The sequence below is a fragment of the Sebastes fasciatus genome, chromosome 13 (assembly GCF_043250625.1).
Source record: "Sebastes fasciatus isolate fSebFas1 chromosome 13, fSebFas1.pri, whole genome shotgun sequence".
In the NCBI taxonomy this organism is placed as follows: Eukaryota; Metazoa; Chordata; class Actinopteri; order Perciformes; family Sebastidae; genus Sebastes; species Sebastes fasciatus.
This window is the reverse complement of record NC_133807.1, coordinates 17,724,676-17,746,682: the sequence shown is the minus strand read 5'-3', so window position 1 is coordinate 17,746,682 and position 22,007 is coordinate 17,724,676. Positions and strand designations below refer to the sequence as shown.

Sequence of the window (22,007 nt, the reverse complement as noted above, 5' to 3'; positions counted from 1 at the left end):
AGTGAAAATGTGATTTGACCTCAAGCAGCTGATTGTGAAGTGAAACTTCACACATGGGACACGAACAGCGGTCTCCTGGATAAACGCCTTGTGTTTATTGGACATATCCATCTCCGCTCCCGCCCTGTGTGTTACTTCTGCTCTTTAAACTACGTCACCACAGCACTTTCCCTGTGCATTTACTGTTGCTGTGGATGGGTGTACATTGTAGTTAATGGAAAGCCTGGTGCATCGCATATGGCGCTAAAGGGTGTCTTGTGCGGCGGTATCGAACGGCGGCTGTGACAGGGTGTCGGTATTTGACGCCCTGGGAATGAGAACGGGCTGGGAATTCCTGATTGCATGATGGCTAACATTAGCAAGCCAGCTAAGAAAACACAACATGTAATTAAGACAACTTTACAGTCTCATTTCTCCTTTTCTGTCCAAGCTAACGCGTTCGGCATCCGTCTCTCCACTGAGCACAGACCAAAATGATATCAACCCACCCTCAAACTCCCAATAAGACAGCGAACAAACGACCCCACAAACTGTTACTTTAATGATTGTAATCCCTTACTTGTACACGACTACTGTGTCACATGTGCCTGAGGAAATAAGCAGTGATGCTCTCCAAAAGAGTTTCTCCATCAAAGCTGCTTTAACAGATTGTTGCTTCACAACAAAGAGGGAAAGAAAATCCTCCTGATTGGACCAGAGCAGCAAAACGGCAACACTTCAGTTATTGTCCTTCCAAAAAGAAAACTAAATTAAAATCTGCTGAAGTGAAAATAGATTAACGGATTTAGTGTGCACATAAAACACTATTTAAAGTATTTATAATTGGTTACTTAATGTTTTCTGTATTACTGAAAGTTGCACAACAGCGGAGCGCTGTAATAAACACATGTAAGATCACCATTATAACTACATTAAAAGCAATACTAGATACTTTCAGTTTTAGCACAAGATGTTGCTGTTTAACTTGTTGACTTCAGTAGTCTGTAATTCACAAATAAGCGTCTCAAACGCATAAATTGGCCAATCAGAAGAGAGTATTGAGCTAACGACACTAACAGTACATCACAAGCTCCGAGTCATTGTTGTGATTTTTAGGATTAGCAGGCAAATGAGTTGGACAAGCATCTCTGTCTCGCTTGCACAAAGGGAAAGGGAGCAGAAATCAATGGGCTGTGTTTACAGGGTACACAGCCGACTGTAACACTGCACGTTATGTTACACACAGCCAAGCAGTAAAAACAGACGAGCTGCTTGGCAGCAGGACTCAGCCTGGCCGACCGGCCTCGTGCTAAAAGCAGGCAGAGACAGCAGTGACACGCGGGCCAAGAGCAGTTACTGGCACCGCGCTCCAGTCTGAGACAGAGCAGGAAGTGGGACAGATTTTAAAATATTATGTCCAGAGAACATGATGTGATTTATCCTCAAACACTTGAGAAGCAATCAATCTAATGTGCAAAGAGGATTTCTCTCTGTGGAAAGAAAAGATACTCACGTAAGAAGTACTCAGATGGGTCCGCTTCGTAATCCGTTTCCTCAGGAAAGTGGTCTATCTGTTTACACATCCCTTTGAGGTTTCCTGTTGGAGAAAGACAGAAACAGAGTTTAGAGGAGTTAATACAAGAAGACACCAACAAGACGAACCGCAAACTCGTCAAATTTCACCGCTTGGACAGCGTCCCTCGGCATCGGAGACCGACGCACAGGGTACCCCTCTGGCGTTACTTTTGGACGGACCAGGGACGGCGTGTCAATATATGCTCGTTAAATGCATCGTGTCATTTCAAAATAAACTTCCATTTTCACAGGAAGTTAGGTTTAGGCAACACAACCACTTAGTTAGGGTTAGGAAACGGTCATGGTTGACGTTAATATCTCTGACAAGCGACTCCACGTGACTCACAGGACTGACGATACTGACGAGTCACATGACTAACGACTGACGTGACCAAATAAGTCGTTACAGTTAGTTTACGTTTAGCGGTCTCCTGGTTGAAAGTCTTGTGTTTGTTTGACCCATCCACCTCCGCTCCCCACCGCCCTGAGCAGACTCTCACAGTATTAATACTACGTCACCTGCTCCGACCGTCGATTAACACCACGAGTGGGTTTACATTGGAGTTAGTTGAAAGCCCGGTTCATCACGTACTGTCGCTAAAGCGGGCCTCCGTGCGTTGGTTTCTGGTGCCGAGGGTCACTGACCAAACGGCGGTATTTGACGTGATGGGAGTGAGAACAGGTTATCCAGTTACTAGATAGTGTGAGAAGAGTTCATAGAGGACCGTTTCCTCTGCTCATGGCTCTCACACAGACCAGAAGATGCTCTTCAGAAAGCAGACCTGAACACCAGGCCTCTCTGGCAGCAGGTGGCGGCTTGTAAACAAGAGCGGCACAGCTGGTGCGACCTGGAACCGCTCCAGCATGCTGTGCACGGGGAACCTCATCTCTTAATGCTCGTTCTTTTGGCGCCGTCCAGCTACTCTGTCCATCCAGGAAGCAGCATGCCGGCATCCCTCTCCCTCCCACTTCCTCCTGTCTGCTCACCCTCTATTTGCAGCCTCTCAGCGGAGTTTTGGCATTGATGAGGTCACTCAAGGTGGCGTGGCGGGGGAGGCGCCCATAAGGCGGCCATTACGGCGACCTGCTGTTGCAGATGCCTGGGCGTTTGATTGGACCAGATTAGCGTTTCATTAACTTCTTCATCTCCTCTCCCTCCAGTGTCCCTCTAATTAGGTGAACAGGTGTTGGTTACCATGGTGCCAGGTGTTGCCGAGGAGGTTTTGGCAGTGAGGCATGATGGGCGCAGCGGGGTGCGGTTATTACTTTGTGAACGGCCCACATGCAGCAGAAAGAGAGGTACCCCCCGGTGATGACCACTCAGACATTAGACAGAGTGTCACCTGGAAAAAAGAGAGCCATCAAAGCGTCCTCGGTCTGCTCTCCCACCTGCCTGCAGTATTGGTGCCGGAGCAACCTGCGGGTTGGCCGCCGCTGTCTGTTCAGAGACTCAGCTCAGGACGGATGGATTTAGATGTTTGTTTTGATTGTCTCAATGTCATTTAGCAAGTTTACATCCAAATGTGGCACAAATTTTAACAGAATTTCCAGAAAATCAGTAAAAGAAAATGAGAATTAATGTACGTTTCCATCCACTGCTGTTGGGTGATCTGTCAAACCTCAAAGGGTTGAAAACATGATGGAAAAATGAAATTTCTTTTTGTGTCATGTATTCATTTGAAGAAGACTACATCGCTCTATACAGATCTGATGTTTTCCTCTTTTTAGAGGAAGTTTAAGTCACATGCTTCATGTGCGGCATCCTTGTCCATTGCACTTTGTTTTTATAGATACAGCAACTTTTCCACTTTATCCAAGCGTAAAAACTTTTTTTGTGATTTCTTTCAGCTTTCTGTTTTGAATTTACGATGTTTCCACTCAGGTTTTTTATGTGTAAATTGAATATATATGTGCATAATAACAGAAACATCTGTACAACAATTCTTTAGTGGTGCGTGTGGGAACCTCTGCATGAACTATCTGATCTCATGGGAAGGCGTATAAATAGCACAACATTTTATGGACATTCTGTGTGTCATGATGACGCATTTTAAGCTTGGGTTAACGTTGTGAAACGGCTTTCATTTAATGCCACATCGTTACTGTGAAACGGTCATGGTTATGTTTAGGCAACAAAACTACTTAGTTAGGTTTAGGGAAAACATTACGGTTTGGCTTAAAATAAGTACGTAAACAACGTAACGGAAGTATGGTAAAAGCATCAAAATGTCACTAACATTAATTTCAAAATAAGTCAATAACACTTTGGGTCTCGAACAATGTTCTCTTGGTTGAAATCCATGTGTTTGTTTGAGTGTTTCTCCCCTTTTTATTCTACGTCACTAGCTCTGAGCGTCGCATATTCACACGGATGGGCTTACATAGCAGTCCGTACAGTGTGCTTGAAATCTTGTGAGCAGATTAATTGGAGGCTGAAGAAGCAACAGAGACCGCTGATGTCTTAAGCTGGAGGTTTATTGTAACTTGAATTCAAGGAGAACTGAGCAACAGCAATACAAGTAATATACAGGAATGTACTCACAGTGCATCGCCACCCTCAATTCTGAAGGTTACAGCTTTCGGAGGAGTATTTCATCTGTAGGATGTCCCAAATACGGTCTTTTCTCTGCTAAACTACACTATGTGCGCAGTTGTCATTGGATCGCATATACGTAAATGTGCATACTTAAAACAGAGGTCACGTGATATGTGCTCCAGGTCACAGCCAGTACAGTCAATCTGTAAAACAGTAGCATCTGGAGGAAAGGGGTTTCACATTATCTTTGTGTGTGTGCTGTTTTCTTATGCCTGCCTGTGAATGCACGTATGTTGTGAGAAGCGCCGCTCCCCCACGTCAACCAACACGGAGAAAGTAAAGGTCGTGTGTAGAAGGGAGCCCGCTAATTTGCGAAATCTGATCTGAGAGCTGCAAGAACTCGTAAGACTCGCTGCCCGACGACCTATCCTAACCTTAACTATTCAAGGTCAATGCCTAACCTTAAGTATTCAAGGTAATAACCTTAACTATTCGAGGTCAATGCCTAACCTTAACTATTCAAGGTCAATGCCTAACCTTAACAATCTCACCAGAGTTTCCCCAGTTTGCTGGTTCCCTTCTAGCCACTAACGGAAGTAAACCGACTGCTTATCTGCCCGCAACCCTGGGACAGTCGGATTTGGAGACAGAGGTGTAACCCACTGCTCTGTGCTACTAAAATCATGATCTGCTAAATGTAAATTTGGTATAAATGATCTTAAGATATAATTAAGGGGGAAGAAAGAAATTATTTATTCATACAGACTACATGAAATAACGCCAAAAGAAAGAAGGGCGTTGTTAATGCAGGCGAAATGACTTAAAAATTGCCATGTCATTCATACACCATTTGGTGAGACCGGGTTGGCATGAAAAACCCACAAATCCTTAAGGGACACAATCCAATGTCCCAACTTTTTGTGTGTGTCCACTCCTTTCTCCCACTGTCTTAAGCTCTCGCCCATAATATAAAAACACTTATTGATTTTCATCAACAGGTTTTGTGGCAGAGAGACAGGGATAAAGACAGAAGAAAGCAGGGAGAAAGAAAAAGGAGGAGGGGAGAATAAATATAGGAAGGGCAGGGAACAGAGAGGTTTTGAAGGACACAGAGGGGAGATGGAGTGGGAGGTGGAATACATCAAGCTTGAGTGTCACAGTTTTAGGCCTCAGTAATTGCTGAGCCATGAAAAGGCCCTCCAGAGTTTAACGGACCTGCACAGTTTTGAACTTGACGCTCTGATATATGACACGAAACTGCAGATTAGAGAATTGGGCTCGTTCCAATCAGCTGGAAGGTGATCTCTGTTAACTAGCGCCGCTGCATAAAGCTCAAAGTAATCCTCAGAAGCTTTGGTGGAGATGCTCGGCAGCAGCTAGCTGTGGCACGCCAGCTCTCAGATGTGAGCTGGTGCATACTGTACTGTAGGTGTAACCCCGCCACCTCCTGCAACTACTCCCCCAGGCTGCTGCTGAAAATAACACCATGTTCCTCTTCAACTTGCCTGCTTAAATAAGCTCTAAATAAGTTGTATTTCCAGGAGAGGAGAACACACTTGTGCCGCCTCTCAGAGCTTATTTCACTGAAAGATGACTTGTGTTTACATACGACTACATTGCACGCTCCCAGCGGGGCTGTCTGAGCAAACTAGCAGCAGCAGCCCACAGAGCGCCATGTGTGTGTCTTAACAACGTTATCAAGTGGGTGTAAGATTTGGTTTTGCAGCTGGCCGTCCCATCCGCAGTTGTGCGATTTGTAATAGCAGCTGTGGAGAGTGGCCTGTTGGGGGAACCACTTCAATTAGCGTGCTGAAAGATTTATGTGACACTTAACCGCTCCAAACGGTCCTTTTCTTGTAAGACATGTAAACTCAGCAGGCTGGTAAATGTTTTATAATGGCATTTTCATTTCAGGGACCTCCCCACGTGAGTGTGAGCGCAGGGCCGAGGCGTGGAGAGAGCCGTCTGGCCATTAAGAGCTTTGGCACTGTTGAATGGAGAGGTGTTACCGGAGGCTCAGGTGTGTACTGGGTCAAAACACTTATCACTTAAAGAGAAACACCTGTATCCACTGAGCAACACTTTCAACACAGTGCGCTGGGTTACTATAAAGGGCTCTGTGTTGAAAGTCACATGAAAACGGAGTCTTGCTTTTTGCAGTTTCACATTTAGCTGACAGAAACTGGATGAAGGGGCAGGAGAGCGACATTTAAAGTGCTTTAAAGATCCCAAATGTTTTGTTAACTGTCAAATCAAAGCAACAAGAATCAGGATTTGGGGATTAAAGAGTCTACAGCCATGCTAGTGGGTCTGTGAGGCTGTACTTATAGGCACAGCGGTCTTTTGAGCTGATAGCATGCTGATGGTTTAACAGGTATCATTGGGACTTTGACCTGGTGATGGTGCTAGTTGAAAAGTCAGAGGATCACTAAAGTTATCACAACTCATCCTGAGGGGGACATGAATGTGTGAACTGAATATCATAGCGATCTCATCCAGTGGTTGAAAAGGTGACGGTGCAAAGTCTGTAGGATCATCTCGTTCTCACTCCCAACTCGTAAAATACAGACACTTGGGCAGTGCCCCTCAGCATCTGGAACCGACGCACCGAGGCACCCTTTAGCGTCTGTATGAGACACACCAGGCTTTCAATTTACGCCAATGTTAACCCATCCACGTCATTATTAGACGTCAAAGCAACTGACGTAGTAGAAAGAGCGAGAAAGTCTGTGTAGGGCGGGTAGAAGGGGAGGATGTTTTTGTCCGCTGTTTTTGTCCCGTGTGAAATCAAGTCAACGTCGACTTATTTGACCTTAGTTTTGTTATGTAACTTACATACTTATTTTAACCCAAACCACCAACTTTTCCTAAACCAATCCAAGTATTTTTGTTGCAGAAGTAAATCTAAAAACTAAGTAAACCTATGTTGGAAGTTTATTTTGAAAAGATGCCACGTATGTAATGAGAGGAAACTGACACGCCGTCCCTGACGCGTCCAAAACTAGAGCGTCATAGTTTGAAGCGTATAGGCCCGCTGACCAAGCATCAGTATTTGACGAGTTGGTAGTGAGAAAGTGTCGGTAGGATTCATCCTCTGAGGACCATATGTACAAAATTTCATCCAATAGTTGTTGAGAATATTAAATACTTCTGTAGCGACTTCAGGAAACAAACTAAAAGCTGCTAGAGCCTGATGCGCTACCGAAAGGATTCACTGAGATTCAAATATACCCTGAATAAAATCTTATAAAGGATCAACTTATTGCAACATACACAGAACTATGATCAATCACGATAATCAACAGCAATCAAAAGAAAGTCAACAAAAAAATACAGCGACTCACTCCCCCTCTCTTCCCTGTCACACCCAGCTGATAATATTAACTCCATATCCATGTGACCCAACTCTCCCAATACATCCCAATCACATAATAATAAATGACAATATCACAAACACTAACCAATACCAATACCAAAAATATAAACCATCAAAAACCTAATTAACACTACTACAAACGTTTCTGAATTCATTCATGGCTCCTACAATTTCAGTCTGGACCAAAGCAGGTGACAGACTTACATTTCCATCACTGAACCACGATGTTGCAGCTTGTGTCATTTTCAAACCTGATCAAAAAATGTACTGAACACTGATCAAATATTTTTGATAACATTTTTTAATAACCTTTTTGTTGTATGCCTGAGACTAAAAAGTAAAATTCAGCTCAGTGGTAAGGAAATCCAGTTGGGTTTTCATATTAAAATACAAGAAGGCAAAGGTTTTTGTGCTTTTCTATGGCATTTAATTCTCTAAAGTCAAACATTATGACGTGTAGAATTAACTAACAAGGTGACAACATGTTTCCCCGACTTTAAAAGCAGCGAGTCAAGCTTATTTGTGTAGCCTTTAATCACCGTTTGAGTCTCAGAGGAATTTGGATTATTTAACACAACAAATGAAAAATGAAACCCTCCGAACTCTAAACCCTCGTCGAGAACGAGGTTTTGGGATAGTGGTGAAATCCAGACGGTAACCGTAGCCCGCTCGGCCTGACTGAACGGTGTAAATCATGCGGTAATGATTCATAGAGCCGTCATTAAAAAAAGGGAGCGGGTTATCTGAGATCTCCTGCTGAGATCACCAAACCCCCTCGGACCCTTGTGCCCGGGTTGGGTGATGTGTATGAGTGTCCAGACTCAGTCAATCAGCCCAGTCACCGCTGGCCCCCCTATAGTGGGAATGAGCTATGGGCTAACCCCGTGCCCCCTGCGTCCCCTCCCGTCCTCTGCAGCCATAAAGCACTTCATTACCACAGAGCCTGGAGAGACGGAGAAGCACTCAAGAGTGGAGTGGAGTGGAGAGAAGGGGGTCGTCGTGGGGGTGGGTGGTTGTAGATTTATAGTTGTCCACCACAGCGAGGCTCTGGGTCCTGCTCCTGAGGGACCCTGGGTTTATCCGGTCAGCGTCGTCGAGCCCATTTTCAGCCTCCCGTCGGCACAAACACACAACCACGATGAGAAGCTATTCCTGGGTTCGGTGACGTGTTGCTTTCTATTCATGTTTTTAAAAAAAAGAAGCTTCCCCCCGGGGCTGATGTTCACATATAGGTGCAGGGTGCTGGACCCGCTCCAGCTGAGGCAGAGCTCGGCTTAATGTGGACGCCTTCCAAGGTTCAGGTGTTGACTGGTTAAAAGAGGGCTGGGATGCAGTTTATAAAGGATTTTCTAAAGCTATTGATACCAGAAGTTCAGCCCCTGGCTCCTGGTTATTAGAAAAGAAAACCCCTCGTTTTCTCTCTTGCCATCTTTCTCAGTGGGAAGTTTCTGGCCTGCTGCTGAGGACTTCCTGCAAGTTTTAACTTCAACCCATTTCTCCCTCCTTGACGCTCACCATAGGCGGCGCTATTAAATGAAAGTCATAAACGTGTTATACTGAAGCTTTTTGTAAATTACTTGCATGCTGATTATCATTTGTGCAATAGCTAACGTAGTTTATTTTGGTGAGAGGGCCACATTTCCCACTACGATGAGAGATTTTTCTTTTTGTTAATCATGAGGCTATTAGTAAGAGATGGTTAAAGGCCCCATCTCTCTCTCTCTCTCTCTCTCTCTCTCTCTCTCTCTCTCTCTCTCTCTCTGTCCTGACCAGTGGGCAACCTTAAGGGTCTGAAAACTGAAGCATGAGGCAAATAATCTGTGAAAAAATCCGGTTCCCCTGCCCTCCTTTTAGTGCTCCTAATGGCATTTGTGAAATGAGAGAGTTTGCTCCAGCTGGTGGGCGGTGCTTGGTTTTGACTTGACTGATTTCAACATGGCGGCTGGGTTACAAACCTTCTCATTTACAGCTAAACAGTGCACTGTTTCTGAAAGCATTTGAGGGGAGAAATAGGCATTACAGTAACAGAATATTGATTTGTATTTGATCAGCGCTGCCCAGTTTGACCGTTTGGTCGGAGATTGAGCTTTGTGAGCAGTGATTGATGGCAGCGTTAGACGAATCCTCGGCTCTGATCCATTTGTTTTTCTTCAGCCGCAGTTGAATCTTGCAAATGACATATAGACATAGAGAGTTGCCTCTATGGCATATCTAGACCCATCCCTTCCGGTGGACCACCATGGGACCTTATTTCGGAAAAAAATATGAACGGTAGTCAATGACGACAGACAAATATTTGTTTGATCCCAATTTAAAAGATCATTATGTAAGTGAAGAAAGTCTCAGTTTGTTGTAAAATTGTAGAAGTATCAGACTGTGAAATTACGTAATAAGAAAGACGACCAAAAGTGGCGTAGTGGCGTCTCTCTCTACGAAGCTATGATGCATGTGTGTTTCGTACTGGGATGTGCTCTCAACAGCAATGGGTCTCGCTGGTTCTTTCTCTCCCTGGCTGAAATAAGATCAGGAGTCACTGGATAAAACACATCAGGTAATATGTTTCATCGGTGTGTGGTCATAGCAAAGTTACTAGGTAGCTAGTGTTGGTGACGTATATTGAGTGAGACGAGCGATGTAGTTCACTGAGCGGTTTCACACAAAAATAAATGATACTACGACAAACTCTTGACTTGCAAAATTATGTTTTAAGTTGACAAACATCCTATGTGTGATTTATGGTGCAATTCAAACAGGATCAAAAAAATATTTGTCTCTCATAAGTTCCCATGGAGTCCACCGGAAGGGGAGGGACTTCGCTTCTCTATAATGAGCACTAAAGGAGGCAGAAACCTGATTATCTGTCTCATGTACTACTGTCAGATATGACTAAAAGTTATTTGTATTAATGTTACAGACTGTAGATTTAATATGCAACACATTTTTCCCACAAAAACTGGATTCAAACACAAACAGAGATTACGGACAAATGATTTGAAATTAATTGGAAGCAGTGAGCCGCTGTAATGACTGCTTCTCCAAATCCTCTAAAATGCACTAGTCACCGTTACTGCCACTGTGTCCGATCCAGCACACCCCATCATACACCGGGGTTGTATTCACATTGGCCATCATCACACTGTACATAATGTGCAGAAAGGAAAAGTAACAGAACCGGACGAATGCTTCCTGGACGCCCGAGGAGAGAGACATCCTGGTCGGGCCTGCCCACACACCAAACCCTCAAACAGCGATCAAACATGATCACAGCTGCCACAGCGCTGCAGACAGAGACAAAGGTTTGATGAGACACAAACACGGAGGAGGTGCATGATGGGAAGGGGAGGGTGGAGTGAGGGGGGGTCAGGAGGACTCTTGACTGAGTAGGAGGTGGCGTTTATAAAGAGTTAGAGAGAGAGATTCAAGCCCACTTCTGATTCGTCAGTGGGCGGCATTCTCAAAAACTTTCCAGGCAGCCACCGAGTGCGTCAGCATCCAGAACCCCTCTCCCCTCCCCCACATCCTCCTCCTCCCACCTCCATCCTCAGTCCCTACGGCAGCCGTTGCCATGTGGACATCAGAACGGTTCGCTTCGGTTGCCATGGATATACAGTAGCTATCCGGGATAGGGGAGGATCACATGGACGGAGCCGGTGAGGTGTCTTTAACCCCTGGACACACAGTGACACAGCATGCAGCATTAGTCAGCTGCTGTTACAGTACCAGCACTGCGAGCCAGCGTTCGCTCCACACAGCAGCAGGTGTGCTCGCATCCTTTCGGGGTCAAACACATGAGCGGGATTATAGCACCGAGCAGCCAATAGAAAGAGATCTATTGCATACACGGGTCATTTAACAGCACAAATGAACACAAATGGCCTCCTCTGGTCTGGCGTTGCAGCACTCTCGTGTGCATGCATGTAGAGGTATGTGCGTATAAATCCCCTGTGGATGAAAAGGTAATGGGTTTACGCATGTTACACGCTGACATCCTCTCCCCTCTAATGAACAGCCGCCCTAGCAGCAGTGACAAGAGCCCTAATCGCCTTATTCATCTTCATAATCACACCTTATTCATCCTTATAATCACTATATTCATCTTGGTAATAACCCCGCTAAGGCAGGGAGGCCCATACGCGCCGTCTCCCCATCTCCCCATCTCACACACACACACACACAACACAGATGTAGCATCTCCGCCTCTGAAAACATGCTTTTTTCATGTCAGCGCTGCAGCAGAACTGTTGTGTGAAGACTTAAAGACACAGTGAAATGACAGTTAGAACATCTTTAGTTTTAGTAATGTGACGTACTGCAAAGTGAAACAGAATATGCCGACAGGGTATAATTTCGAGAGGCATCCGATCAAATCGTTCAGGGATTAAAAATGGTCGACGCTCTACCACCCTCTATGAAGGCCTGAAACCAAGGCTGCATTAAAGTGCCATGGGCCCCGGTGCTACGACTTTGACTATTTGCATTAAAGCGGTGGCGCCTCCAACCCATGATATCATGAGCTACTGTACCAAGGTCCATCACTCTGGAATTATGTCTTTCAACATCCTGCCTATAACAGAAGTGGGAATGTGTTGCGTTGTGTGGATTGACCAATGAGCAAGGTCCTGGTCTGAAAAGTGAAGCCAATGTAGAAGTGCCTTAAACTTGTATTCTTTCTAATGGCCAGCAGGGGGCGACTCCTCTGGTTGCAAAAACAAGTCTGATTGTATAGAAGTCTATGAGAAAATGACCCTACTTCTCACTTGATTTATTACCTCAGTGAACATTGTAAACATGAGTTTATGGTCTCAATCGCTAGTTTCAAGTCTTCTTCAATACAGCATGATGTTCATTTAGTAAATTATGGTCCAATTTAGAGTTAAATAGACCATAAAGCAGGGGATGCTTTGGGCTGTGGCTACCTTGCGATTGACAGGTCGCTACCACGGCGTTGTCCGGTCTGAGAGTTGTCTGTGTTTTCGTCTTAGAACTTTAACCCTTTCACAGTTCATAAAAGTTAATTATAACCTTTTCTGCCTAAATATGTCTCATTCAGTGTTCGGCTGTACTTAGCTCCACCCTCATGTGCCACTTCTGGTTGCAAAAAAATCAAAATGCCGATCTCGTTGTCCACAAACCAATAGGTGACGTCACGGTGACTACCTCCTCTTCTTATATTCAGTCTATGGGATTGACATCTGCTGCTTGTGATGACCTTGTGCCTACGTTTTATTAACTATCTGACCAGTTTTATAATATAACATACAGTCTTTCTTCTTCAGCAGTCTTACAAACATCTGTTTATATAGATTAGATGAGATCTCCCACACAGCTCATGTTTCTGTTCTAGTCATGTGACTGATGACTGATCAGAATATGTTGGTTTTTGTATTGTATTGTGTTTATTATTACCTTTGTGATTTTAAAAAAGTCAAACAACGATTACTTTGTGACAACACAAAAAACTGCAGCTCCCATTAAATTTGCCAGAGACATTTTTTTAACTTGTTTTTTGTCCTCATCCATAAAACTCACCAACACTCTCTTCTAAAGTTACTTCTCCATCTTTCTAGTTGTAATCTCTGCTATTTAAAAACTTACTACAGGCATAACCATGACCCCTCGTCTCGCCCACGGAGCCGTGACATTTCACCTGCGATGGTCTGAGACTTATGGGAAATGGTGTTTGTCAAAGGCCGCTAAAAACAGAAATATTGCTGGATTTTTAGTTCTTACAAATGTCAAAGGTATTTTGAACGAGTTATTGCTACTGCTGGAACAAAACCTGGAAGTTGTGGTTTCACTTCGGCTCTCTATATGATGAGAGAGGTTAGCTGGTTTCCTCAGATCACATTTGTTCGGACATAATTTATTTATTTATGTATACGCCCCCGAGTGCAGGATGAGTCATGAAAAGCATTTAACAGGAAGCGAAAGGGAGAGGGATTTAGATACATAATCAAAAATGTTTTTGTAAAATATATATTTAACATGTACCACGAGAGCAGAACAATTAAAGCAGGTGCACGGTTTAAAGCACCCAAGAACTTGCCTTCAAATCTTAAATATTCAAGACTAAATAAGCAACAATAAAAAAGCACCTTTAGGTATTATTTATTAAGAGTTGAACACGGAAAGCTCTTATTTCACTTTAATGCTGCAAAAAGAAAAAGCAAGAAGAATACAAGATTAGCAACTGTGCAGATAAAGATGCATCTTGCAGGCTGTGGAGAAGTTGGCAGGTATGTAACCCAGCAGCTGTAGCTGGAGGTGATGTGGGAGGCAGACTAATGGAGGCAGCGAGGTGCCGTCAGGTTTCGGCTCGTTGGAGGATGACTGACAGATGTTAGACAGTCATTTGACCTCCCGCCGCTCGGCTCTGAGCGCTTTCCCAACAAAGCCGCTCCTCTCTGCCCTGAACGCCGGGATGTCCGCACCACGTCTGCGTCTGTCTGTCTGAGAGCTGCTGCAGTCGTCTGTTTACTCCTGAGATGATGTGTTGACGGAGAGGAAATAGGAAGGGAGGAGGAGATCGCCTGTGATCCACCACCAAAGGAGCAGCAAACCTGTAGGGAGGCCAGAAGCCTCTCCGTCATATTCGTTTCACCCAGCTGCTTCCTCGACTCCTCTCTTCAAATCACTCTTTATTTATAGCCTCCTGTTTTTATGCTCAGGCCTCCACTAAAGGAACTTAATGTGCGTTGTTTCCGTTGTATTTGCCTCCCCTTTCAGGGCGAGTTCCTGACCCTAAACTGCCCATCATGTACTCTCAGGGGAAAGACATGCAACAGTTAATTTGAAGCAGTTAACAATGCAGAACATGTTTTTAGATAAGCAATACAAGGAAGTTTGTTTCAAGATACAGGTACGATTCTGATTCAGAATATACGACCTACGTGTTTTGCTGCTTTGTTGTTTATTTAAAGTGAATTTGGCAGCATCTAGTGGTGAGGTTGCAGATTGCAACCACTTGAAACTTCTCCCGTGTGCTCCTCTCTTCCCAGGAAGGACGACGACGGCATCAGTCATTTCAGCGAGTAACCCAAAACAACATACTGTATGTTTAGGTGACAAAGCCCTTCAGCAGCCGGAGGGATTGTGATCGAGCAAAGGAAGAAGTCAGGTAGCGTTATTATAGAGCGACAAAGTCAAAGTCGGTCAAACAAAACATACATATATTTATTATCTTTTTACCCCTATCAGCAGCTATAACCCCATAATTTATTATATCTTCAACTGTGCAATACTGACTTACAGTACAATAATGTAGTGTAATAATTCTGTTGTGCAATAATCTGGCATTAACACTGCATTTATTTACACAGTACATTTAAACTAATATTCTTATTTATTTACACTGTTCTTGCAATTTTATTTATGCATGCATATATATATTAGTTTAGATCCTATTTTTCCTAATTTTCCTATACATATTTCTTATTTATATTTACTTATGATTTCTCTTTTTATATATATATATATTTCTATTCTAGAATGGGAGCAAAACATAACTCAATTTCCCCGCGGGGATCAATAAACTATTTCTGATTCTGATATTTATTTTCTTGCCTGAGAGACGGAAGTTCGTCCCAAAGTGGCCGCTGTATTTATACCCTACATCTTAAAGAAGGGTGCTTCATTGAGCTGTGCGTGTGAGTACAAACGCAGTTCACTCCATCACGGAGTGGGAGGTTGTAGGGACCGGATTGGGCCAACAATGGGCGGAGGGAACCTTTAAGCAGTCCTGGGACTAAAATTACCGGAAACTTCTCGGTGGAAACCCGGTCTCCATTCTTGCTTTTGATTCTTTCCAACAGGTCTCCTCTCGGTGTCAGTATTTTATAAACAAAGATGAGACGAGCAGCATCACCCTGCTCGGCTCATGTCAGAGGGAGTGGGAGGGATCTCTCCTGCCTGTGGTCCGTCTGAGTGTCTCAGTCGAGACGTGTAGACACGCTGGGACATGCGAGGTCACGGAGCGAGGCGGGAACCGCGATGAAGGGCAGGATGAGATTTCACAGATCCAGGAACAGGGAACCAGTGAGTCAGCGGTGTCACAGCAGAGTGCGTCACAGCCTTCTGGTCAGACGATCCGAGAGCTGTCCAGTTTCTCAGAAGAGTCCCTCAGCAGCAGCAGCACCCACAGAGAGAGGCATTCCCAGAACGCAGGCCAAGCAAACAGCTCATGCTAATAACAGCAACTGCAAAAGCAACACCTCACCTACGCCCATCACAATCATGTAATCAGCTCTGCGGGAGGAAACTGGTTTGCATCTATTTGTGCTCCTGAGTCTGTAGAAACAAGTTAATTTCAAATCAGCTGTTTGACATCAACCAGCTCAACCAGAAAGGACGAACTCACCAGTTAAATCACCTGCTTTAGTGCTTATTTGGCTATTCCATCCCTGGAGTATATGGCTCTGTCCAAATCAACTGTGAAACCACATTTATTGGCAGCACAAACACACTCCGTCTGTAGAACAATGCGAATGCAGCATGATGGATGCTGTTTTGGCTGCAGGCGAAGTAAAATGAGTCAAAAAGGAATTGACTCCAGTTTAAGAAAATTGCCCGACTCAGTCAAGAGAAAGACAATCAACGAGAGGAAAGTGAGTAAGAGCTTTGTAAAGACTGAGAAATGGCAAACGGAGCTAAACTTCTCCATGCTAAAATGTTTGTTAAAAGCAACGCTGACCAATACCGGTCAGTGCTGCGTCCTATCTGACAAACCTGGTGTAAAAACCATGAAAATTCAGCGTCGGAATAAAAATGAACTAGTCCACACTGACTCATCCGCGGGGTGACGTCAGCCCAAATCACAAATTATAATGTGACCACAGAGACGTCAATTAAAACAACTAATCTGTTGTCCTGCTACTGTCTGTTGTTGTGTCATCGCATCGTCACATTTTCACGTCAGCCAGTCCAAACCCAGAACTAAAAACTTTGCTACAGAAGTCTTGTGTACTGTGACTGCAGAACGTTTTGTGTGCGTCGAATGGATGGCGGCTGATATACAATATGAACAGTTTCAAATAAGCATTTTTTATGGTCTTTTATTAAAGATCTTTCAATAATGGCAGAATTGTAATTCTCACTCATAAAATAGGCTACTATTGAAACCCTCCCTGCGGATGCCTCGATGGAACAAATCAATCATGTTCTATGATCTGCAAGTGCAGACCAGATTTTACTGTGCATGTGTTTAACCCCATGATATATGAAGCTGTGACATCTCCTCGGTGACTAGCGTGCACTAGGGCCCATCGCAACTACCCATACGCACCACTGTTTGTAGACGTGGGGTTGTAGCAGCAGCCACGTTATGAGAATTTGGTGAATGAATTTTGACACAAGCCGTCGGTGGAGGTGTCTCATAGAGCGATCTACGGCCACCGCTTTGAAATATTTGACCACATTTCTTTCACGATTGTCAACTTTCATCTCAGACAGCCCAAAATCTGAAAGCGTAAAAGGGCCTTCAGGGGCCAGAGAAAGACAAAGAGAGAGGGCATTCAGTAGCAACTTGGGGCCTCTAAAAACCGCTTGAAAGGTGAGGAAAAAGAGAAGTAATGCTTTGTAAAGTCTGTATTTGACTGGGCAGGAGGCAGAACAGTGAGACAGAGCTAAACTAACCATCAGGTGGACTCGCCATGCCGCGGTAGGACCTAAAGCGTCCTCTCTGCAGGACTGAGCCGAGTCCTGCCTGCAGCACAGCGCCACACTCCAACAAACCATCTTAATCCCTCCGACCTGAATTACTGGACCGGCACTCAAAAGCTTCATGCAACAGCGTCCACAGCAACATGCTCACAGACACCATTTACACACGTCTTTAAGCCATTTGTTAGTCATTTGTTCATTTTAATATATAGAGGACAGTGAAGAGGTGAGAGAGAGATGGGGGATGACATGCAGCTGCATGTAGGGCTGCAACTATTATTATTTTCACTATCGATTAATCTGCCAATTTTCTGCATTAATCAGTAAATTGTGAGAAAGTGTAAGAAAAATTGTACAAAATGCCCCTTACAATTTCCCAAACCCCAATTTTTAAGTATTTAAAATGCTTATTTTGTTCAATTGACGGTTTAAAATCCAAAGATCTTCACTTTACAATCACAGAAGACAAAGAAAATTAGAAAATATTCACATTTGAGGAGGCCCAACCTTTAAATGTGTGGCATATTTGCTTAAAAAATGACTTAAACGATTATCAGGATAGTTCTTTTTTCTTGAGAGATTATTTTTCTTTCATTAATTGACTAATTGTTTTAGCTCTACATGCAACAAACAGGGGAGGTTGGGGCTCATAGCTGCAACATTAACCCCCATTAGAATGTTTCTAATCCATGTTTATGTCAGGTCTACGCTAACGCAGCTCTAGATAAACACCTCAACTTTCACTCAGGAGCTACACTTAAACATTTTCAGTGTCGACCACCTCATGAAATTCAATTCAAAACCAAGCATCTAACGTATTCTGTAGTCTGAGTTGTGCACTGTGCTGCTCAAACTCTATTGGAAACAATTCAGCTGCAGCCCCAACAAATTAAATGCGGAGATGTGAGTTTGTTTGCTGTGAGGTGGAACAGCGAGAGCACATAAGGACACTGACTACAGGAGACGTTATTAATAAATAAATGTTACATGCATCCTCGGTTCAGGATGTAGCATGCTCGGAAAAACTCTCAGAAGGTTGTAAGTGTATTTCAAGATCAGCTCTCTGAACAAACCCTTCCATGGGTGGATTAATGAACGGGCCTACCAGGCACAGGCCCAGGGGCCCAAAGTGTCAGGGGCCCAGGGGCCCTTCTGGCCTTCAACTACAAAATGTCACTCAAAGAGACAGGTACCAACCAGGAAGAGACTCAAAATGACCACAAAGACACATAAAACAACTGCAAAGAGACACAAAAATACTACAAAGAGACCAAAACAACTACAAAGAGATGCAAAACAGCTGCAAAGAGACCCACAACAACTATGAAAAGGGGCAATATGACCACGACGAGACACAGAGCAAAAACAAAGAGATGCAAAGCAACTACAAAGAGACACAGAATGACTACAAAGAGACACAAAGCAACTACAGAGACACAAAGCAACTACAAAGACACACAGAATGACTACAAAAGAGACACAAAGCAACTACAAAGAGACACAGAATGACAACAAAGGGACCCAGAATGACTACAAAGAGACACAAAGCAACTACAAAGAGACACATACTGACCAAAAAGAGACACAAAGTAACTTCAAAGAGACACAGAATGACCACAAAGAGACCCAGAATGACTACAAAGAGACAAAAAGCAACTACAAAGAGACACATACTGACCAAAAAGAGACACAAATCAACTACAAAGAGACCCAGAATGACTACAAAGAGACACAAAGTAACTACAAAGATACACAGAATGACTACAAAGAGACACAAAGCAACTACAAAATGACACAGACTGACTACAAAGAGACACAAAGCAACTACAAAGAGACACATACTGACCAAAAAGAGACACAAATCAACTACAAAGAGACCCAGAATGACTACAAAGAGACACAAAGCAACTACAAAGATACACAGAATGACTACAAAGAGACACAAAGCAACTACAAAATGACACAGAATGACTACAAAGAGACACAAAGCAACTACAAAGAGACACTAACTGACCAAAAAGAGACACAATCAATATGTTTGTATGTTTATAACTTTATCCCCTTTCTGACTTTAGGTTAGCTGAAGCTAATCAGGTAGCTGTTGTAAACCGTTTTAGTGTTGCATAGAAACAAGGATGATGTAATGCTCCTTGCACCGGAGCAGGAGCAACTTTCTCACCTCAGGTTTATATCCACAATCTGGAAAACATCACACTCAATTCAGCTGGGTTTAATAAACTGGCAGCAGCACCGAGGCGGATTGTTCGCCTCTCTGCGCTGGTGATGATGAAGTTGTGGCTGATGCTCATTCGCTGTGATGAAACCCTAAATGATTTGACCCCCGCTGCCGGCCTTTTCCTATGATTTACATCACGTTCCCTGGAAGCGAGCTCATGATATCAGCGCAAAATCTGCACAGTGAGCACGGCGGGGCCGCTCCCTGGGCGTCATAAATTCCCTCTTAAAACAGCTGCACATTGATCTTGTGAAACACTCTTATTTAAATCAACTGGATTCCCAAACGCCGTTAATAACAGTGGGAACACTTGAGGACAGATCTAAAGGGGGAGGCGGAGGGTACATTTACTGGCGACTATAAAAGATCACAAATCAACGGAAGTCGATGCAGCTGTTTCACTAGATTATAACGATTACTGTGAGGAGGGATGATAGAGAGAGCTGCAAGAATACAGCAGTTATTTATATGGGATTATTGTCATATAATTTACTGGCTTTTTCTCACTGTGTCCTTGAAACAAAGACAATGTATACACATATATGGACTAATGATGACATTTTAAACAAACCGTTCAAAAAAACAGTAAATTAGGGCAAATTACTATTTTGTCATCAATTAATTTTCCGATTATTTATCAACCAATAGATTAGTCATTTGGTCAATTAGGTTCATACTTGGAGCTATAAGATCCACGTTTGTGCCAGTTAAAAAACATGAATCTTGTAATTGCAAGATTGTAATTGTAATCTTCTAATTCTTATTTAAACTGAAATAAACTAAATTGCATCCCTCTGTATCCTGATGATTAGCAGAAGCCTGCGTCTTAAAGTTCATGCACTCTGTCAAAGTGTCCTTGAGCATGACGCTGAACCGTCCACCTGTTCACTCAGTGTAAATCGCTGTCAATTAAAATGTTATGTAAATGTAAATGAAGAGAGAAAAAGATCCTGAGAGTCAAAGAGGACAAAACACTCAAAGAGAAGAGAGCATGCTGGGTAACATAGTTAAATAGTACAGTATGTCCCCACAAGACCAGCAGCCTGCAGGACACATCAGTGCAGTGTGAGATCAATTAACAATAACATTGAGACCACAGTTGTGGGACATGAAGAAAAGTGGTGTTTGGACCCATAAAATGCTTCATAAATTTGATTACATCACATTATTTAGTAATTATTTTTATGTCAAGATAGGTAATAACACAGTGTATATATTTATCAAGCATCGCACTGCAAATTTTATGAATCCATCATTTCATTGCTGGGACTTAAAAATGCCCGTAGTTGCAGAAACACTCATATATTCCACAAAATCAATTTAATCCACGTAATCGTGAACCCGAAGTATAAAGAGTACCAAACGCGTGTAGGGAGGAGGTCGGCGTGGATAAAAAAGAAAAAGCTGTTCATGCCCTGTTTGAAACCAGAAGTCATACGTTGAATTATTTGTCCCGTCCGTACTTATTTGAACCCAGAACACAATCTTTTCCTAAACCTAACCAAGTTTTGTTGCCTAAACCTACCCAAGTTGTTTCCTGCGAAGACTGTACGAGCTGAAACTGAGACGTGCTGCTGGAGATTCGTAGGAGAACGCACGAAAAATGAGGAGTAACGTGTTTACGTGTATGGATATGTCAAAATATGGACATGGATAGCATCGTCCTATGATGTTTTAAGAGTGTAATAATGTATATTGTGTGTGTATATCTCTCCCCTGTTTGTTAGTATTTATTATACTGTATATTATCATATTGTGTAATCTCTTAACTAAATGATCAGGAATACTAACAGGCCTGTAGAGCGGGCTGACTCACTCTCGTGGCTGCAGGGCGTTGGGGATCCTGATCCCCCCCCGAGCCTGTTAAATGCACTTCAACGCTGCTCTCAGCAACACACACACACGCACGCGCACGCGCACACGCACACACACACACACACACACACACACACACACACACACACACACACACACACTATACTCAGATATGCTGTGTATTCAGCTGCCCGCCTACTCTTCCCTTCTCCATCTCACACTGGCAGGAAAACCACCACATGCACACAAGTTTTCTCTTTAGCTGTTTATTTATAAATGAAATCTCTCTCTCTCTCTATTGTTCTGTGTGTTGTAGTGTTTGTACATGATCATCCAACACTATAGCAGTAATATCACTAAAGTACTGCAGACCTGTGCTGTGAACTCCTTGTTAAGGTTAGATCAAGAACAGACTGAAAACGGCAGGCGGATGTTGGCCTTTTATTACATAACCGGCATCATTATCTACCTCTAATATGATAGATATAACAAAGCTACAAAAGTTAGTAGCTTACTCAAGTACTCTACTTAAATGCAAATTTGAGGTACTTGTACTCTCTTCATACCACTTTATACTTCACAGAGGCAAAAAACAATTCCTTTTTACTCCACTACATTTATCTGACAGCTATAGTTACTTTGCATATTATGATTTTTGCACACAAAACATGAAAATGTTGAAGTGCAACAGAAACGATTACACCGAAAATTAATTGGCAACTATAATAATTGAAGTCATTTTTCATGCAAAAACATTTCATGGGAAATGTGAAGATTTGCTGCTTTTCTTTTTGATTATTTGAATACATTTAATAAATTAAAGTAATATGTTG

General features: G+C 43.2%; 1 protein-coding gene across 1 annotated transcript in view; it reads right to left on the bottom strand.

Annotated features, from left to right (window-relative positions):
• The window catches only part of cacng2a (calcium channel, voltage-dependent, gamma subunit 2a), a 74,231-nt gene that overhangs the window by 21,644 nt on the left and 30,580 nt on the right, over positions 1–22,007 (bottom strand). Inside the window, exon 2 of the mRNA XM_074655888.1 lies at positions 1,493–1,576. Within this exon, the coding sequence (XP_074511989.1) occupies positions 1,493–1,576 (84 nt within the window). The remainder of the gene's footprint in view (positions 1–1,492; positions 1,577–22,007) is intronic.